General features: G+C 31.9%; 1 protein-coding gene and 1 long non-coding RNA gene across 3 annotated transcripts; one reads left to right on the forward strand and one right to left on the reverse strand.

The window, feature by feature from the left end:
* Positions 1-1,746: 1,746 nt before the first annotated feature.
* LOC107937401 (uncharacterized) lies at positions 1,747-9,938 on the reverse strand. The gene is made up of 2 exons (XM_016870270.2): positions 9,551-9,938; positions 1,747-1,970 (listed from the first exon to the last, which is right to left on the reverse strand). Exons 1-2 carry the CDS (start codon positions 9,711-9,713, stop codon positions 1,831-1,833), a joined length of 303 nt encoding a protein of 100 aa, XP_016725759.1. The 5' UTR covers positions 9,714-9,938; the 3' UTR covers positions 1,747-1,830.
* A 4,382-nt stretch (positions 9,939-14,320) lies between these two features.
* LOC121216295 (uncharacterized) lies at positions 14,321-15,318 on the forward strand. 2 transcript variants are annotated; one of them, XR_005912403.1, is made up of 3 exons: positions 14,321-14,481; positions 14,626-14,693; positions 14,823-15,318. It is a non-coding gene; the product is annotated as an uncharacterized lncRNA (long non-coding RNA). The 2 variants fall into 2 exon arrangements; XR_005912404.1 differs by having other exon boundaries at positions 14,321-14,465.
* The last annotated feature ends 3,863 nt before the right edge of the window (positions 15,319-19,181 follow it).

Genomic DNA, 19,181 nt, shown 5'->3' on the forward strand with positions numbered 1-19,181 from the left:
CAAATTGAGATCGTGTTTAAAAGCTTATCAAAGGATTTTCCTAGTTTTCAGGCCACATATAACCTTGGTAACAAAATCCTGACGCTTACACAGCTCATGAATGAGTTACAATCCTATGAGTTGATGTTGAATGGCAGTCAACTGATTTGAAGAGCATAAGCGAGTATATTCTTCACTTCTTCCTTAAAAGGGAAGGGAAAACACACTAAGAAAGGTATGGCTAAGATTTCTGGGCCACAACAAGTGGAAAGGAAGAGAACCAGAAAGCCTAAACACTTATTTAAGTCTAAATGCTTCTTCTATAGCAAGAAAGGACACTTCAAAACAAACTGTAAAGAGTGGAAGGAATACCTAGTTACCAAAGGCAAAGGTATGGAACTCTTGATGATAGAATCTTGTTTAGTGAAATATTCAATAGACCACTTGGTTATTGATTCGGGAGCCACTAATCATGTTTGTTTTTCACTATAGGGGATCGAGGAGACGAAAAACCTTAAAGGTAAGAGCTTATCATTGTGGACAAAAATAAGACAAGTGTGGCAGCTGAAGCAGTGGGAGATGTACATCTTTATTTTGATAAGTTTAGAAAGATTATTTTAAAAAATGCTTTCTATGTACCAAGTTTCAAAAGAAACTTAATTTCCGTTGCATGTTTATATAAAGACGGCTTGACCGTGACTTTTAACAATGGAATTGCAATATTTAGAAATTGAAATCTTATCTGTAATAGATGGATGTCAAATAATCTCTATTTTATCAAACCAAATATGTACACACTTCTTGAGATTAAAATATCGAATAAAATACTTAAAACTTCTCACTCTAATAAGGCATACCTTTGGCATTTGAGACTTGGTCATATTAATCGAGAAAGAATCATTAGACATGTAAGATACGACATCTTAAGTTTGCTTAAATAAGTTGATCTTCCACAATGTGAATCTTTCTTGGATGGTAAAATGACTAAGAAATCTTTTAATGCAAAAGGAACGAGGGCCGAAAAACCCCTAAAACTTGTGCATATTGACGTATGTGGCCCCATGAACATTAGTGCAAGAGGTGGTTATGTGTATTATGTAACCTTTATTGATTACTATTCTAGATATGGGTGTGTATACCTGATACACTACAAGAGTGAAATCTTTGATAAATTTAAAGAGTTTCACCGGGAAGTGTAGAAACAACTAGGTTTACCCGTAAAGGCACTTCGGTCTCATCGAGGTGGGGAATATTAATCTGGTGAGTTCTTAGGGTACCTCATAGAGAATGGGATTTTATCCTAGTTAACCATGTCGAGCACTCCATAATAGAATGGTGTGGAAAAGAGAAGGAATTGAATGTTGTTAGACATGGTATGTTCGATGTTAAGTTATTCGAAGCCGTCAATCTCTTACTGGGATATGCGGTACAAACGGCTTGTTATATTCTAAATGATGTGCCAACTAAGGCAACATCAAAAACTCTATACAAATTGTGGCATGACAAGATATAACACCCTAATCCCCAATGGTCGACTGAGGCATTACACGGAAAGCAAACTTATACATAGTTTCAAGGTACAATAATTACAATGACATGTTAACTTTGAAAAGTTTCAAAAACACAAGTATCCAACCTGGTATACGTCATGATGTATATACAATTGAATTTTAAACTTTCAATTGAAAATCTTTTCCTTTGAAAATACAGTATTACTGGCAGTGGTCATAACATATAAAACAGTTTGGCGTATACAAGCAAAAACAGTTCACAAAACATAATTAATAAAATTTATCAAATCATTCAAGGGTATCATTCAAATAAAATTGTAGTTAAATAAAAGGTACTTTATTACATATTCAAATTCAAATCAGAGTTACACACCATCCCCATAGAACATATGCATGTTACAAAACAAACACAGGGAAAGCTCATTGTAAAGGTCACTCTTTCTAGTTGAGTCCCTTCAACAACCGACGACGGAGTACCACCTGAAAGAGGGAAAAAAAGAGAGGTAAGTTCATAAGAACATAGTGAGCTCCATAAAAGAAAAAACTCAACCCTTTGATGAAATACAAAAACAAGATTAAAAATACAACTGTAAACTTATGCACATAGACTAATACACCAACTCTACATGGCGAGACAGTTGGGTGGACACTATCATATCATTGGCGAATATTTAACCATGGAGGATAACATTTTCAGGCAGACTCTAACATCGGGTGCATACCTTCTTCTTTAACATCGAGTGAATAGTTTCATCCTTACATCAAATAGAACTTTAGCCTTAACAAAGTTGACACTTCTCAACCAAACACAATCTTTTCTAACACATACCTCTGCATTTCAGACATCTCATCGGGCTAAATCATACACACCTTCATTAGGACGAATTCAATATGCCAAATACCAATACTAAACAAATACACTATGTTTTTAACACAATAAACATAGAATAAAGCTTACCACTTAACATTCAACTTTTCCTTTCTACCAGTAATTATACGTAACATATAACATATACAGAGTCATATTAACTTACTCTTTTCAATACATAACATATATCACATATAGAGTTATATTAACTCACTCTTTCAAATCCTTCCTGGGTTTAAACCTCGGATCCTCCAATCACATGTCAGAACAAATATCACATTTCTCATCATTTTGGACATATGCATATTCTCGTGAGTTCAGGGCATTTTGCCATGGTTAACAACTAACAAGTCCTATCATAGGCAGAACCCATATTACTAGGTTAGTTAGCAACTAACATGCCCTAGCAATCCTAGTAGTCATGCCAACTGGTTAGTAACTAACATACCTTACTAGTGGTCACCAACCTAGTTAACAACTAGCATGTCCTACTAGTGGCCCAACATACACGCCAATCTGGTTAGCAACTAACATGCCTTACCAGTGGCCTGTCATATTCTCTCACCTGGTTAGCAACTAGCATGCTTTACCAATGGCTCTTCATATCTAGATATTGAGTTTATACCTTAAGGAAGTTGTATCCATTTCATGCCACAAACATGCGCACATAGAAGATTACATGCAATAGGTTCACATAGCTCTGTACTGATGGGTTCACTTGAACACTAAGCTATGACACCCACAATTAGTGGTGTACACAAGATAGAAGGAAACTCAAAGAAGAGCAAAACAAACTAGATACTCACTGATAATCCCTACGAGGTTTGTTATACTATCTATAATGCTACATGCACAACCCTTTCTTACTAATCTCGACCACTTGCTGATTCCTCTTCAATGAATAACTCTTCCTTAAGCAGGATACTAGAGTTTTACAAATATTTATAGCTCACACAACTCTCACACCACTTACACGTGGCTAACATGCAAAGATAGCTTATACACTATTGTTGTAAAATATAATCGTTCTAAGTATATCACACAATAAAATAATCATTAAGTTTTAGTAATTTTTGATTGAATCTTAGTAATGACTCAACTAAAATGGAACAGTAAACACACATTTTCAAATAGGAAGCAATCGGGTCAACAATCCCACAATCCATTATTGGCGTAAACTAACAGAAGGGTCTATCACATATATTTCCAAGAGAAGACACAGATTGGCTGGTGCCCACTATGACAACACCAAACTATAAAACCAAAAATCTAACACTTTTTTCCAAAAGACGAACCCTTCAACCAAAATCATTACAAACCTACTAGATTAAATAGATAGTCCACTATTCATGGCGTAACAAACATTACAAATACAACACTGGAGGTTAGAACACAAATTAGTCTTTCTTTAGCTTAAACTTAGCTAACTATACGCCCACATAAACCATTAACTAGGACTACACCAGGCAGAGTGTTAAACAAGAAGCCAAGTCTAGAACATTTAAGGATTTGGGGATGTATAACCCACAAACTGGATAAAAATGAGAGGAAGTTAAACTTATGGACAAAATTATGCATATTTTATAACCCAAAAGAGCAAACTATTATAGTGTCGACTCATGCTACTTTCTTTGAAGAAAATTACATGAATAACTTCAAATCTTGAAGTAAAGAGGTACTCGATGAGCTTTCGAGAAATATATGAAACCTTATGAAACCGGTTCCAAAATCAACTTTTAATAGTATACCTGCAAGCAATCAACAACATAAGGTGTTTCATCATAGTGGAAAGGTCTCTTACAGGCTCGAGTTCTTCCAATCTTGAGGAAGTGTTTTTAACACTAAGTATGCCAAACAAGAAGATGAAGGCCTACTCACATATGAATAAGCGATGCAAAATGTTGATTCCAAACTCTTGGAAATAATTATTAAAGCTGAGATGGACTCTATGTATTCCAACTTAGTGTGGGAACTTGTAAACTTATCAGAAGGGATAACACTTATAGGGTGTAAATGGATCTATAAGAGGAAAATAAATGTGGATAAAAAAGTGGAAACTTATAAGGTCAGACTTGTCACAAAAGGTTATACTGAAAAATAATGCATCGATTACAAAGAAACCTTCTCTTTAGTTGTCATGCTTAAGTCAATTCACATATTATTATACATTTCACATATTATTATACATTGCAGCGGTTCTCGATTACGAAATCTAGAAAATGGATGTCAAGATAATATTTTTAAACAACTATCTTGAATAGAGCATCTACATGATGCAACCCACCAGACATATAGCTAAAGGAAGCGAGCATAAAGTTTACAAACTACTTAGATCCATATATGGACTTAAGCAAACATCCCGCTCATGGAATCAAAATTTGATCAAACGATCAAAACTTTTTGGTTTGAGTAAAACTTAGATAAACCTTGTGTTTACAAACATTTAGAGGATGGAAATGTGATCTTTCTCGTTCTATATATCGATGACATTCTACTAATTGGAAATGATATAGGGATATTGTCATCGATTAAATTGTGGTTAACCCAACAATTTAGCATGAAGGACTTGGGAAAAGCTAATTTTGTTCTAGGTATTCAAATCCTAAAGGATCGAAAGAACAAAATAATAGCACTGTCTCAGGCTTCATACATAGACAAGATATAGGACCATTATGCAATGACCGATTCAAAGAAAGGAAATAAACTTTCTATATCAGGATTTCATCTCTCTTTAGAGGAATGTCTTAAGAAAGCAAGTAGAAAGAGAGAACATGAGAAACGTTCCTTATGCCTTGGTAGTAAGAAGTCTCATGTATGCTATGCTATGCTATGCACACGCCCAAATATTTGTTTTGCAGTAAGATTGGTAAGTCGATATCAAGTGAATCTATGACCAAGACAGTGGCAAGTAGTTAAGTATATACTCAAGTATTTACGAAGAACGAGGGATTATATACTTGTGCATTCTATAAGAGATCTCACTCCTATTGGATATACTAATTTTGACTTCGAAATGTGTCGAGATTCGAGGAAATTGACATTAGACTGTGTGTTTGTCCTAAACGGTAGGTCTATAGTGTAAGTGTCAAGCAGGGTTACACTGCTAACTTCACTATAGAGGGCCGAGTTATGAGGTATGGAAAAGCTATGGGCGTATAATTGTGTGGATATAGTTAAATCTGAATTAACCAAATAAGGACAAAACATATAAGGGAAATAATAGTGTTTGACGAAATTGTAGACGTAGTCAAAGATCGTATATGAAGACAAACACTAGGGATCTGTTTAGCTAAGACTGTTATAGCTAGAGAGCTCTTTGGGAAACATATGAAATGGCACACAAATGTAAAATATGACTCATCTACTTCACTAGGGCAAGTAGGTGACTGTTAGATTTGATGCCTGAAGTTTATTATTATTGTCAATATACAGTTGTAATTTTTTTAACAAATTGATTAATAAAGAAAATTCATTGATTACATTAATATACTTTATATAATTTTCCTCACATGGGTTTTACACACAAAGAAAAATAGAAGTAAATTTTGCTTATTGTTTTTCTAAATGTTTAACTAATACTAAGCGATATTATGTGGTCAAATCGTAGTACAGAAAGATAACTTGTATTAGTAGATGGACTTAAAGATGTCCTTAGTCTAATTGGAAATGAGCAAACCAGTTACAAGACTAATATGTTGTCTTTAAGTCCAATTAGGGAGATGTCATGTCTTGGGCATCAAAGCGGATAACTCCCAGAAGATAGAGACACATATGTGACTAACTATATTGACAATACGTCAGATAGGACCCAAGTAGAATAGATCTTGAATCCATTTATGGATTTATTCACATGTTACATTCATAGTGTAACATACCTAAATCCTAAGTGGATGACAGACTATGTATGTGTGACTCATACAATTTTATGTAAGTAAAAGTCTAAGTTCAAATGGATATAGAATTGGTGCGTTGGTGCGTTGGGTGTACGCCTTCTATAGTATGTAGCGTTATTCACAACAATGGAATTCATAGTTAAAAACATGGGTAAATGATATTTTCTCATTGGCATGAAATGGGTGATGAAAAGTAAATATGACCAGGAGTCGTCTGTCTTTGTGATGGATGACTTGATCACTATTTGATAGTAATTGATTTTTCCTGTAGGAAGATGTAATGATTACCATGAGATAAAATAGGATCATATCGGGAGAACAGATATTATCTCAAAGAGATCAAGGTCATTGGACGAAATTGAGTAGTTGTTTTCATAATGGTATGTTATTAGGAAAAGCTCAATCAAGATATTATAGTGAAATGACTTTGTAACTAAATGAGTTTATAATTAATAGGAAAAAAGCTAGAACTTAATTATAAATAATTTGAGGCTCAACTTCATATGTCCAATCGGTCTCTACGCTAGATCATTGCAACCAGAAATGAATTGCTTGTTTGAATAAAAATGAATGGAATGAATAGAAAAGGAGAAATGAGAAACATTCAGGAATGATTATGGTTTTCTCTGAAATAGAGAAAAGAAATAATTTGGAAATAAATGTAGGTTTCCAAAAATGGAAATGAAAATGAAAATTTGCAATCCTATATAAGATTACTTAAAAAATTATTGAAGAATAAATTTATGTTTTTGGACTGTTTTGAAGCCCAAAAATGAAAATAAATCATTTGGTCATAGTGAACATGTTGAGTTGTGATATTGAACAAATTTTCTCGAAATTTTATTAGGGATAAAATCGTCAAAATTTTACCGAGAGGTAAAATTGTCAAAATTTTACTGGAGTAAAATTGAGATGAAAAATTATTTAATATTTAAATATTAAAGTTTAGTTTGAGAAATAGAAAAACGAAATTAGGTTAGATCACATTAGAGAGTATTGAGTCAAAACGGCCCAAGAAGTACCCATAATTGAATTTGATGTGAGAGAGACCCAAAACCCCTCATATAACATAACGGGGGTAGCAACCCTAGTAGAAATATAAGGGTGAGTCCTTCACCCCTCTACTACTCTAAGTAGGATGTTGTTTTTTATTTAAAATAAACATGTACAACTCTACAAGGGTTCTACCTTCTCTTCCTATAAATAGATGGCACTGGTAGAGCTATTAACACAATTTTTGAGAGATTGTTATTCTACCGAAAAATAAAGAGAATTTATTATCAACTTATAAATATATTTTTCAAAATAAAAATTTTACCCGTTTCTATTATAGAAGAGAGAATTTTTCATTTTCACCCCGAAAGGAAATTTTTTTTTCTAGTTCCATGTTTTGATTTAATTGGTTCAAGATCACACTCGAAGCAATTCGTGGTACAAGAATAATGGAGAAGATAATTTGGTTGAAAGCCAGAAAATATCAAAGATTCACTTATCCAAAAACACAAGTACGATTTTAGTCTAATGTTTATTGGTATAAATATCACAAATCGGGACAGTTTTTACAAAAAAAAAATTCGTTGTATAAGAAAACCGTTTTCAAACCGGATTTTTTTCAACACAAACCTGCACCAAAATCAAACAAACCACATGGTCGTGCCATACAACAATGTGTGGCAAACGGCCGTGTGACCCCTATTTACACTTTGTACCTAATTTTTTGTAAAAGTTTTAGTTTAGTCCCGAGTTATTATCGAGTTAGTTTAAAGGTCTCGTATGCTTAATTAATGTCTGATTTTAATTGTAAATCACATCATACTTGTGTTGATGTTGTTTAATATATATGCTGATTATTTAAGCCAAAATATGATAGTAATGTTTTTATAACTCGAGGCAAGCAATCGAATTATTAATGTAATATACTAGTTAATATGCAAGGAAGGAATACACCTACATTCCTTATCAATAGAAAAAAAGGTCAAATGCTACTTCAAATAAAAGAATATCTTCAAATTGTCTTCAATTGCATTTTGCTAAAGAAAAATTGTTTTCATTTTGACAAAAGACAAAACAATAGTTAACGTCAATTGGAGGTTTGTGAAAGATATTGACAATTGTAAAGAATATTATCAATCATGAATTTCTCAGCTGGCTAACGGGTGTCACTCTTATCTCCCACTAATTTAATAACAAAGTTTATCCTTAACTTTAAAGAAAATTTAATCTATTTTATATTTGAGCATTTTCTTAATATTTCTAAAAATTAAGTTTTTAATATAATATAAATAATTGTGGATTTGGTTAATGAATGCCAATACTACTTAAAAATTATAATCACCTTTTTTAGTCCTTTAGTTTTAACAAAAAATATTTTAACTTTTTATTTTGTCTTTTTTAGTTATTAAATTTGTATTTTTTATCAAATTGTCTTAAATAGATAGAAAAGTTGACATATGTTAACTTTGATGATGTATCATACGTGTGGATTACCACGTTGATGACATATCAACATTTAATTAATTTTTAAAATTTTAAAATATTTAAAAAATATTGTGTTATAATTTTTAATATTTAATTTTTAAAATAATTTTTATAGTTTTTTATTTTAAAATTTAAAAAAAGTTAATTAAATGGTTTATTGAGAATGGAATTTGAAAAGGTTTACTTTATTTGAAAATCCGTACTAACTCAATTCCCCAAATCAAAGGTTTCATATAAAAAAAAGTGATTATAATAAACTAATATATTACCAAAAAAAAGGAATTAACAGAAATAATTGAAAAGCAGCGTTTTGAGATATGATATAGAATGCAAATCCAAATACGTAAAGATATGGGATGTTAATTGGATTAAAGAAGAGAAAGCCAAAAGGGACAAGGCTCTAAATCAAGATCCATCATGAGAAGATACAGTGATGGGAAATTGGAAATCAGTGTGTACAATGATTGACACTAAACCTAGGTTTCTTTTACTTTCTCTATTATAAAGGAAGATATGGTTCATACGTTTCTCCATATTTAGATAATGACATCACTTGTTTGATTGCTGCTCAACAAATTCTGGGTACCAAAATATTTTTCTATAAATTTCTTTTATCTTCAGCAATACAAAAATCTTGGGTTTTCTATAATTTCCCATGTTTTTTTTTTCTTGAACCAAATTAAGCAATTAGCTAGCTTTCCTAACAGTGAAAACAATTCCATCACTTTCTCTGGCATTGCTTTTAAACAACTTCATGCCTACCCTGTGTATGTGAAAATGCCAAAAAAAATTTAAGGAAAATTGGGTGAGGAAAAACGTACCTGATAAAGCATTGAGTCCTTTAAAACAAGTGTTGAAAAAAGAGGTGACCTCTTTGGTATGAGCAACAATGTGATCTCCTAAATCCAGTGATTGGGTTTGGCTTTGATCATCAAGGAAGGGTGCATTAAGATCAGATCCACCATTTTGGTGATCAGTCGCCATTGCAAGAGTTGTAAAATTTTAATTAAAAAGATATGAAAGGAAAAGAAGAAGAAAATGTAATTATATATGGAAGAAGATGGTTTCCAAGTTCCGGCACTGCGACTGATCGAGTAAACTAAACAAGTTTCCAAAAGAGCCACGAAAATATAGAATCTGAACTGGACTTTTATTAGTAAATACAGCTCGTCTTACACTTGTTTAGCTCATAATTTGTTTAGGGATGTCATACATGTATTGTGTGTGGGAGTATATATGTTGTGAACGTTTAATTAATATATAGCACTTGAAGATCGTGTTATACTATCCGATCCATTGGGGAATTTACGAAAAGCTTATTATTTTTAGGATAAATTACATCATTAATCACTAAATTATGGGTAAATTTTTGTTTTGATTGTTTAACTAAGAAAGTTATAATTTGGTCACCTAACTGTTAAGATCGATGCTATTTGACTTTTATTGTTCACACTATATGCACTAATCAAAAGCTTTCTTTTTCCTTCTCTTCTATAGTTTATTTTTTCAATGAAACATTTTCGAACGTCACAAATCTACAAACCAAAATTCAAACAACTTTGCTCTCTAATCTCCAACACTGAACGTATGTTCTTCTACTCGTCGATAGGTACTGATCCACCATACCGATCGTCGATTTGTCACTTGGAGCTCACGGCAAAACTTTTAAGGAAAAAAAAAAACTTAACAATCAAGTGACTAAAGTAAAAACTTTTGAATAGTTCAGTGACTTAAATGAAAATTTTCGAATAACTTAATAACCAAATTGTAAACATTTTTAGTTAAGTGATCAAAACGAAAATTTACCCATAATTAATGACTAATGGTATAGTTTACCTTATATTTAATAAGTAGTAAATATTATTTTAAGGATAATTTTGTTTTTCATATAAAATCACTCATTATGAGATTTTAACATCAAGCATTTTAATTTTTAATAAATTTTAAACTTATCATTTCAATTAAAATCATTTTTATTATTTTATAAAAATAAATTTAATATATGAAATTTTCACCTCATAAATGTCTATGATCTAATTTCTGTAATTCGAATTATTTCATCTTAACTAAATTAGATTTTTTTAATATTTTATTATAAATCCGCATCACATATGTTGTGAACGTTTACATTACTTATAGCACTTAAAGATCGTGTTATACAGTACTCGATCCGGGTATTTACCAAAAGCTTGTTATTTTTAAGGGTAAATTATATCATTAGTCATTAAATTATGAATAAGTTTTCGTTTTGATAATTTATTGAAGATTAGTTAAAATTTGGTCACCGAACTGTTAAGATCGATGCTATATGACTTTTATTGTTCGCACTATATGCACCAATCAAAAGCTCTCTTTCCATTTTTCTTCTATAGTTCATTTTTTCCATTAAACATTTTTGGACATCACGAATTTACGAACTAAAATTCAAACAACTTTTTTCTCTAATCTCCAACATTGACTTTATGTTCTTCTACTCATCGATGAGTACTGATCTACCATACTCATCATCAAATTATCACTTAGAACTCATTGGCAAAACTTAAAAAAAAAAACTTAACAATCCAATGACTAAAATAAAAAAATTTTCAATAGTTCAGTGACTTGAATGAAAATTTTTAAATAATTTAGTGACCAAATTGTAAACGTTTTTAGTTAAGTGACCAAAACAAAAACTTACTCATAGTTAATAACTAATGATGTAGTTTACTTTATTTTTAATAAGCAATGAGTTAAGGGTAATTTTATTTTCCATATAAGATCTAAAATCATTTTAGAATAACTTTTAAATTTACCATTTCAACTAAAATCATTTTTATTATTTTATAAAAATAAAAATAAATTTGATATATAAAATTTTCATCTCATAAATGTGCTATGATCTGTAATTCGAATTATTTGATGTTATCTAAATTAGATTTTTAATATTTAATAATAAATCCACATCACATATTAGATAACAAAAAGTAGAAGAAGAAATGGAACCAACTTCAAATAATAAAAAATACCAGACCCTAATTGTGGACTATACGATTAGGCATTCACTTCCTTGCTTTATTTTATTTAATATATAAAAGATCGGTTGCTTCCTTTAAAAATAAATTCGTGCGAATAATATATTCATTTTCTGTTTCTTTCATGTTTATTAGGTCCGGTTGGATGCGTTTTTAATTTATTATTCTGAAATGCTCTTTGTTAGAACGTTTTTACTCTTTTATTGTCAACCTGCCCTAAAAAGTTTTCCTCATTCGAGAATCCTTCAAATATCCTAAGATTTTCGAGTAATATTTTTAATGCACGAAAGTAGCTTTTGCATATTTACTCGTTTTCATTGTCAACCCTCCTTCTACAATGTCTACCTCAAACACGAACATAATTAAGAATTCAATCGATTAATCAATTAATTGTACAATTCAATCGAATACTGATTTATTTGGTCACATTTTTTATTTTTATTTTTTATTATAATATTTACTTCAAATAGTTAATATTGTTGATTACTTTGATAAAAAATTTTATGTGAATTTTTAAACAAAATATTATTCTAACAAAAAAAAACTTTTGCATGATATGTTGGAATAATTTTTTTTTGAAAATCCACATTAGCTACCAAAATTATCTAATAAATTCACGTCTATTGAAATGTTTTTTTGTTACATGATCACTACATGAATATTTAACAGAAAAAAATTAAAATATCACTCTAATAAATTTAATAAAAAATTTTATTGGTGTTAAGAATTGGAATTGAATTGGTAAATTCAAAAACTTGAGGGTTTTAACCCTCAAACACGAACATCATTAAAATCACCTAAATCCTAAACCTTTATCCCATAAACTTTAAAAACATGCCTTTTAAAAAAACCCTAAAACAAATATCTTAAAAAACCTAAAAACCCTAAAAGAAAAACCCTAAATTAGTACGTTTTGCTGATAGATCAAGAAAGCGCGTACAACTGGAAGTCTTTTCCTACAACATACGTTGAAAACACGTCTAGCTCAACACGTTTTTCTGCAAAATCGACTAAAAAGCATCCATCTCAGCATTATTAAAAAGAAGTGACCTAATCCCATAAATATTAAATGAATATCGGCATTTTAAAGGTTATAAATGAAAATAAACATAGATAAAATGGCCATTAGTGAATTTTCCTCTAAAATATAATACAATATGAAATTTTGAATAGAATAAATATTTTTGTCTTAAACTTATCTTCGGCCTCAATATATTTATTGAAATCTCTCAACTATTGGGTGAAGTTTTAAATATGTATGAATAACTCCATTCTTAAAGGATATAAAGTAGCTGTGATAGGTTTGTACTTAACAGATCTTTTAAGGAGACGACCCCTTGATGTCTTTTAAAGAGACGACTTCTTGATGCCTTCAAAATTAAATATAGAAAACGATTATATTTACATTTTATGGATGTAAAATCGTTGTGGTAGGTTTACACTTAACACATCTTTTAAGGAGACATCCCCTTGATGCCTTCAAAATTAAATATAAAGCCTTTTTAGGAATTTGACCCTATAAATTTAAAAAATGATAAAAATGACTTAACTTCAAGATTAAATATAAGAATGATCTGATTTCTACAATAGAGTTGGGTGCTACCACTTTCCCAAGCGGCACCACCTTAAAAATCTCCCTCCAAAAAATAATTTTTTTTGTGTCGTCTAACAAATTGGCGGCACCAGACTGTAGCATGCTGGGGCAAAACGGCCAGGGACCTGATGATGTAATTACTCTTTTTAGATTGGCTGAAAAAAGAGTGAGGCATGAGAGTGTGGAGGCACCTAATTAAATTTTTAGTCTATTTGCATGTTAGGTTTGTCGTCTTTTAAAATTAAAATTAAATTTAAATAGCCCTTAAAAATAAGGAATAACAAAAATAAACACTTCTCATTTTTTTTAAACAATAAACTTAAAAAATTATATAAAATTCTTATTTAAATTACCCGATATGTCCTTCAAAAAATTTCCTTAAGTTTATTTAAATTTAAACATTTTCAATTCATTCCCTAGCATATTTGAATTCAGATAAACTTGAGGAAATTTTTTGAGAGACATATCGGATAATTTAAATAATAAATTTTTTTATTTTTTAATTTTAATGTTTTTAAAAATATAGAAAAATGAAAAGAGTTTAATTTTGTTATTCTCATATCTTTTAAGGCTATTTAAATTTAATTTTAAAAGGGGATAGACCTAACATGCAAATAGACCAAAAGTTTAATTAGATGCGGCTATCGTAACGTCCCAAAAATCTTAGTCTCTGTTTTGTTAATTTTTCCATGAATTAAGTGTTTGTTTTAGTGTTGGAGATCTTAATTTCGAGCTCTTGTGTGTGCAAACAAGAGTTAATTTTTGCTAGTGTTTTGCTTGGGCCGCATAACAGGTTGTTGGAGTTAAGTTGGGTGAGTTTAAAATCTTGGAAGTTGTTGGATAGGTGTGGGTTAGTGGATAGGAAATGACTTATTAAGTTTGTTTTATTTAGTTATTTATTATTTATTTTTTTAAAAGAAAAAGAAGATAATAGTTGATAATTAAAGGGAAATATTCTCCCTAGTTTCACGCCACTTTGGTTATTGGCCATTCTGTTCACAAAATTTCTCTTTCCTTTGTTTTTTTCTTTTCATTCTATTCACGTGGGTTTGGAAAAGAGGGGTAGCAAATCGTTCTTTTGGGTTCTTGATTTTTAATGCCAAAGCCTTATTATTTCGCCATTCAAGATCGGTATGGTGTTAATCGAGTAGGTTCTAACGTGTCTCGTGTTAATCGTTCTTTTGGGTTCTCGACCCTTTCTTTCTCATTGTAGATTTATCTGTCGGTTGTTGTGATTGTGTTGAGGATAGTTGGTGGGACGTACCAATATTAAATGATTGTTTTGTTGTAGGTGACGAACGTGAGAATCGGAAATCCCCTCGTGCGATTTAGTTGTTTTAGGGGATGCTGTGAATGTGGGTAAGTATTCGAGCATTTATATATTCAATTTTAGTCAGAATTGCTCGTGTTGTGTTTTAGCCTAGTGAGTGGCTCGGTAAAAATTGTGGAATTGGGGACTGATTTTAGACAATTTATTGATGATTTTAGGTACTATTTTCTTCGTGAGTGCGGTGGTATCGAAATCGAATCAGGTGTGTAATGAGAAACCCGAAAAACAGTGAATGACAAAAGCCGAAATTGGGCACTGCCGACGCCACACGGCTGTGTGCGACACATGACCGTGTGACTGATCATGTGCTAAATCGTGTGTGACATACGGTCTGGGGTATTTTGGGTCGTGTGGGTCCTAAATTTAAGATTTTTCCCTAGGGCCGCACACGTTATTCTGATCAACCGCGGGGTCAGTATGTGGTTAAATATACTACAGAACAGGAAATTTGGCTATCTGTTCGTATGAATTCTGATATCTACATGTGTATCTGAGCTGTCATATGATAATTCAAACTGAGAGTAATGTTAAATACGTACATGATTTGTATAGTAACACCCCAAACCCGGCCCAGACATTATGGTCGTATCTAGCGATGTCACATGATAGAGTGTTTGAAAACTGTGTCGTCGCGTTAAAACCATTTCCATTGAATTCCTTATCTTAATATTTTATTAGTTCCAAATTTGTGTTGCTCATTTATTCAATAGTTCCAAAACGTTATTCGTTTGCGGAATTTTTTAAAACAGATTAAACAATCGTGCATTTAGGAAAAACATTTGTTTCTTTTGAAAACCGAGGTTTCTTACTACTAGCAGTTGTAATCCATAAGGTAAAGATAATTAAAACCCAAAATCAAAGTCCGAAAGTCCAATTACAACCCAAAAACTTAGCAAGTAAGAATATAATAGAAATAAAACCAATTATTGTAAATATGGGTTAAAAATCATTAAAGTCCAAAACCGTGGTCACCGCCGAGTCCTCCACTACACCGATCTGTCTAGATTTGGGGATTACCTGTGCACATTTAAACAAAATGGGTGAGTTTACGAAAACTCAGTGTGTAATCCCACAAAAACAAACAATAGCAAATCACAGTGCACAGTTAAAGTAGTCCTGGGCCTAAGCCCTTTTTCAGTATCAATAACAGTTTGGGACCTTAACCCATCTCAGTACAGTATCAAATATGCAGTAAGGCCTTAGCTCATCACAGTATCAATAGTAGTCACACAGTATTCAGTAAAAAAGTCCTACCCAACCAGCCTCTACACACTATCTCCGTCCAACCCTACGCTTCATGTGGGGATCAAATCAACCCACCCATCCTTACACTCCAGGTAGTACCGAATGTGGCACAAAACAGTAATTTGCAGCTGAGCTGCCGGTATGTTAGGCTTAAGATCCTTTCAGTACATTTCCTCCAAATATAATTAACCCAACCCCATGCAATGCAACATACAAGTCATGACATGTTATCTCAAGACATCAATACATATAACTAGTTCAGTATACAAGCATACTATCATCAAGCTCAACAGATATACAAATCAAACAGTCAGCTCATACAATTAGGGGTTTAAGTGATGCTTACTGACCATACAGTAGGTTCACAGTCGACTTGGGAGACTCGTGCAATCTTAGCAATCAATTCAGTGCTAATGGGCTCACACGCCCATGTGGTCTACCCATGTGGACCACTCGGCCCAAATTAGCATTGGCCGCATGGTCCATTTTTAATGTAACCCGTGCTAGCTAATATTCATATATGTTTTCACTATTTACTTATATGTTTCTTCAAAGTTGTCTACTTGAGTCACTGTTACTAAATTATTTATATCTTGAGCTACAAAATTCCAAATTAAGGTCTGCTTGATGTCTTTGAAACTAGACTCAAATACCTTTTTACCATAAAATTTTTAGAATTTTTGGTTTAGCCAATAAGTACAGTAAAATCTTCAATCTTACCCATGTTCTGTTGTCTGACAGCTTCGACCTTTCTTTGCTAAAAATTAATCATCTCTTAGTACAAAATTTGGATGATGTTACCATTTATTTCTATTGAAAATAGACTCATTAATAATTTAAACATGTAAATTTTTAAACCCTAATTATTTTTCTCCAATTTTTGATGATTTTCCAAAGTTAGAACAGGGGAACCCGGATTCATTCTGACCTTGTTTCACAAAACTTATTATATCTCACGATTTACAATTCCATTACTTACACCATTTCTTTTATGAGAAACTAGACTAAATAAGATTTAATTCCATATTTTTCATCATCTAATTCGATTTCCACAATTTATGGTGATTTTTTAAAGTTAGCCTACTGTTGCTATCCAAACAACAAGCAATTTCGACTTTTCACCGAATCCCGTTTTCTGTGCTTCAGGTACACACCTGGTTTTGTTTGATGCTAAAACAGTCCCCGAGCACTCCAAATCCTATAATTTAACAAATAACACTAATTTAATCTCACATAACGTGATCCCAAATTGAACTCGTATCGAGGTTTTAACCCATAAGCAACTAAACCTTACCTTCAACTTATGAACAGTAATTCTCACACAAACTAAGACTCCGATTGGTGATTATGAGCCATTGAATCCTCCCCTAATTGGCATAAACAAAACACTTTAGATGAAAGTTAACAAACGGAGACAAATCACTTATCTAAAACTTACTGAACGATCGCAGACAAACATGGAGCGACACGAGGCAAAGTGGGAAAAGAAAAATCAAGAAGATGAAGGGTGAAAGAGAGCAGAAATTCGGCAGAAATGAAGAGAAAAATGGAAAGATGGTGGAGGGATTTTCGGGAAAGTAAAAAAAGAAAAAAGAAAAAAAAGGATAAACAAAATATTTGATAACACCTCAATCCCTTATTTAGTTACAAATTACAAAATAATGCCCACATCAAGATTCGAACACAGGACCTTCTTCACACCAACAATCCACTTATCCATCAGACTAGCAGGCCCATTATGTTAATTATTTGTCAATTTTTACTTAAAAGCCTACTGACCAAAGATAGGGCTTAGTCATAAAAATACCAAAATTTGCCTAAGTCTTGGCCTGAACTTGGGACCTCCCAAACACACCCAAAACACATAATCACTAAAGCAGACAGATATTTTATGTCACACATTCACAATACCCAAAATTAAAATTTTGGGGCGTTACATGTATCTGAAACGTTTGCATGATTTCTGTTCTGATTATATCTGGTTCTAAGGTAGGATATATTATGTGGAGGAAGTGTTTATGTGAGAGGCGATATCTCTCCTATTATACTGGCTGGATAGCTGCAAATAATCTGAAAAGTGTGATACCGGCACTAAGTGGTGTGTAGGGCTAGATGGGCATCTAATACTATATATAGTGTGTAGGGATGGTCAAAGATGGTCTGTAGCGGATGGGGCTAGAATTGTAAATTTTGCATATGATTCTGATTTTGTATGAGATATACGTTTGTATTTGCTCTGCTATGTTATAAAATTGAAATTAAATTTGTAATTATGTTTTCTTAAAAGTGACACACTGAGTTCTGAAAACTCACTTCCTATTTGTTTGTCACTTTCAGATAACCTTTAGACTTAAGCGGATTGATGCGACAGGAGCTCGGTTATAATCATATTTTCATAAATTTAACTAATTTTAATTTGGGTTGAGAGTTTTTTAAATTTTGGACTGTTTGGTCATTTTTTATGGTTTTGGATTTTGGACTTTAATTTCGTTTTTCGCAAATTGCCATTTAAACGTTTAATCGACAAGGTTCATTTTCCTGTAAAACAATGGGTTTCAAATCAACGAACTATGTTTTCCAAAATTCAACATTTTATGAATTCCAATTGGAAGGTTATACATTTTTTGAAAAATGTAAACAAACAATGTTTTCACTAAAACAATTAAGTAAGATATGTTTTCAAATAAATTGGGTTTTTGAGTATTAAGAGTTTACGTCGTTTTCTTTCTAACCATAGAAATTCTAAATTTTTAGACGATCTACAGTGACACCTCCAGTTTGGCCATAACGGTTTTGGGTGTTACAGCCATACTTTCATGTGACACTTTTTATTAGCCAATCTAAAAAGGGTAATTACGTCATCAGGTCTCTGAACGTTTTGCCCCTACACGCTTCCGTCCAGTGCCTCCAATTTATTAGGTTGCACAAAAAAAAAGGTTTTTTTTGAAAGAATTTTTAGGGTAGTGCCGCCTAGGAAAGTAACGGCACGCAACTTTACTGTAGAAATTAGATAATTCCCATAATTAATCTTGAAATTGGGTAATTTTCATAATTTTTTAAACTTATAGGGTCAGATTCCTAAAAAAGCCTAAATATAGAAAGAATTGTATTTACATTTTATGGATGTAAAGTAGTTGTGATAGGTTTACACTTAACACGTCTTTTAAGGAGACAATCCCTTAATGGGATATATTATACAAAATAAATAAGAAGTTCATAGGTAAAAGGGAAGCCCCTGTACTTAGAGACGGATTGCATTTAGGTCTTTCTAC

The sequence above is a fragment of the Gossypium hirsutum genome, chromosome D04 (genome assembly GCF_007990345.1).
Source record: "Gossypium hirsutum isolate 1008001.06 chromosome D04, Gossypium_hirsutum_v2.1, whole genome shotgun sequence".
Lineage (NCBI taxonomy): Eukaryota > Viridiplantae > Streptophyta > Magnoliopsida > Malvales > Malvaceae > Gossypium > Gossypium hirsutum.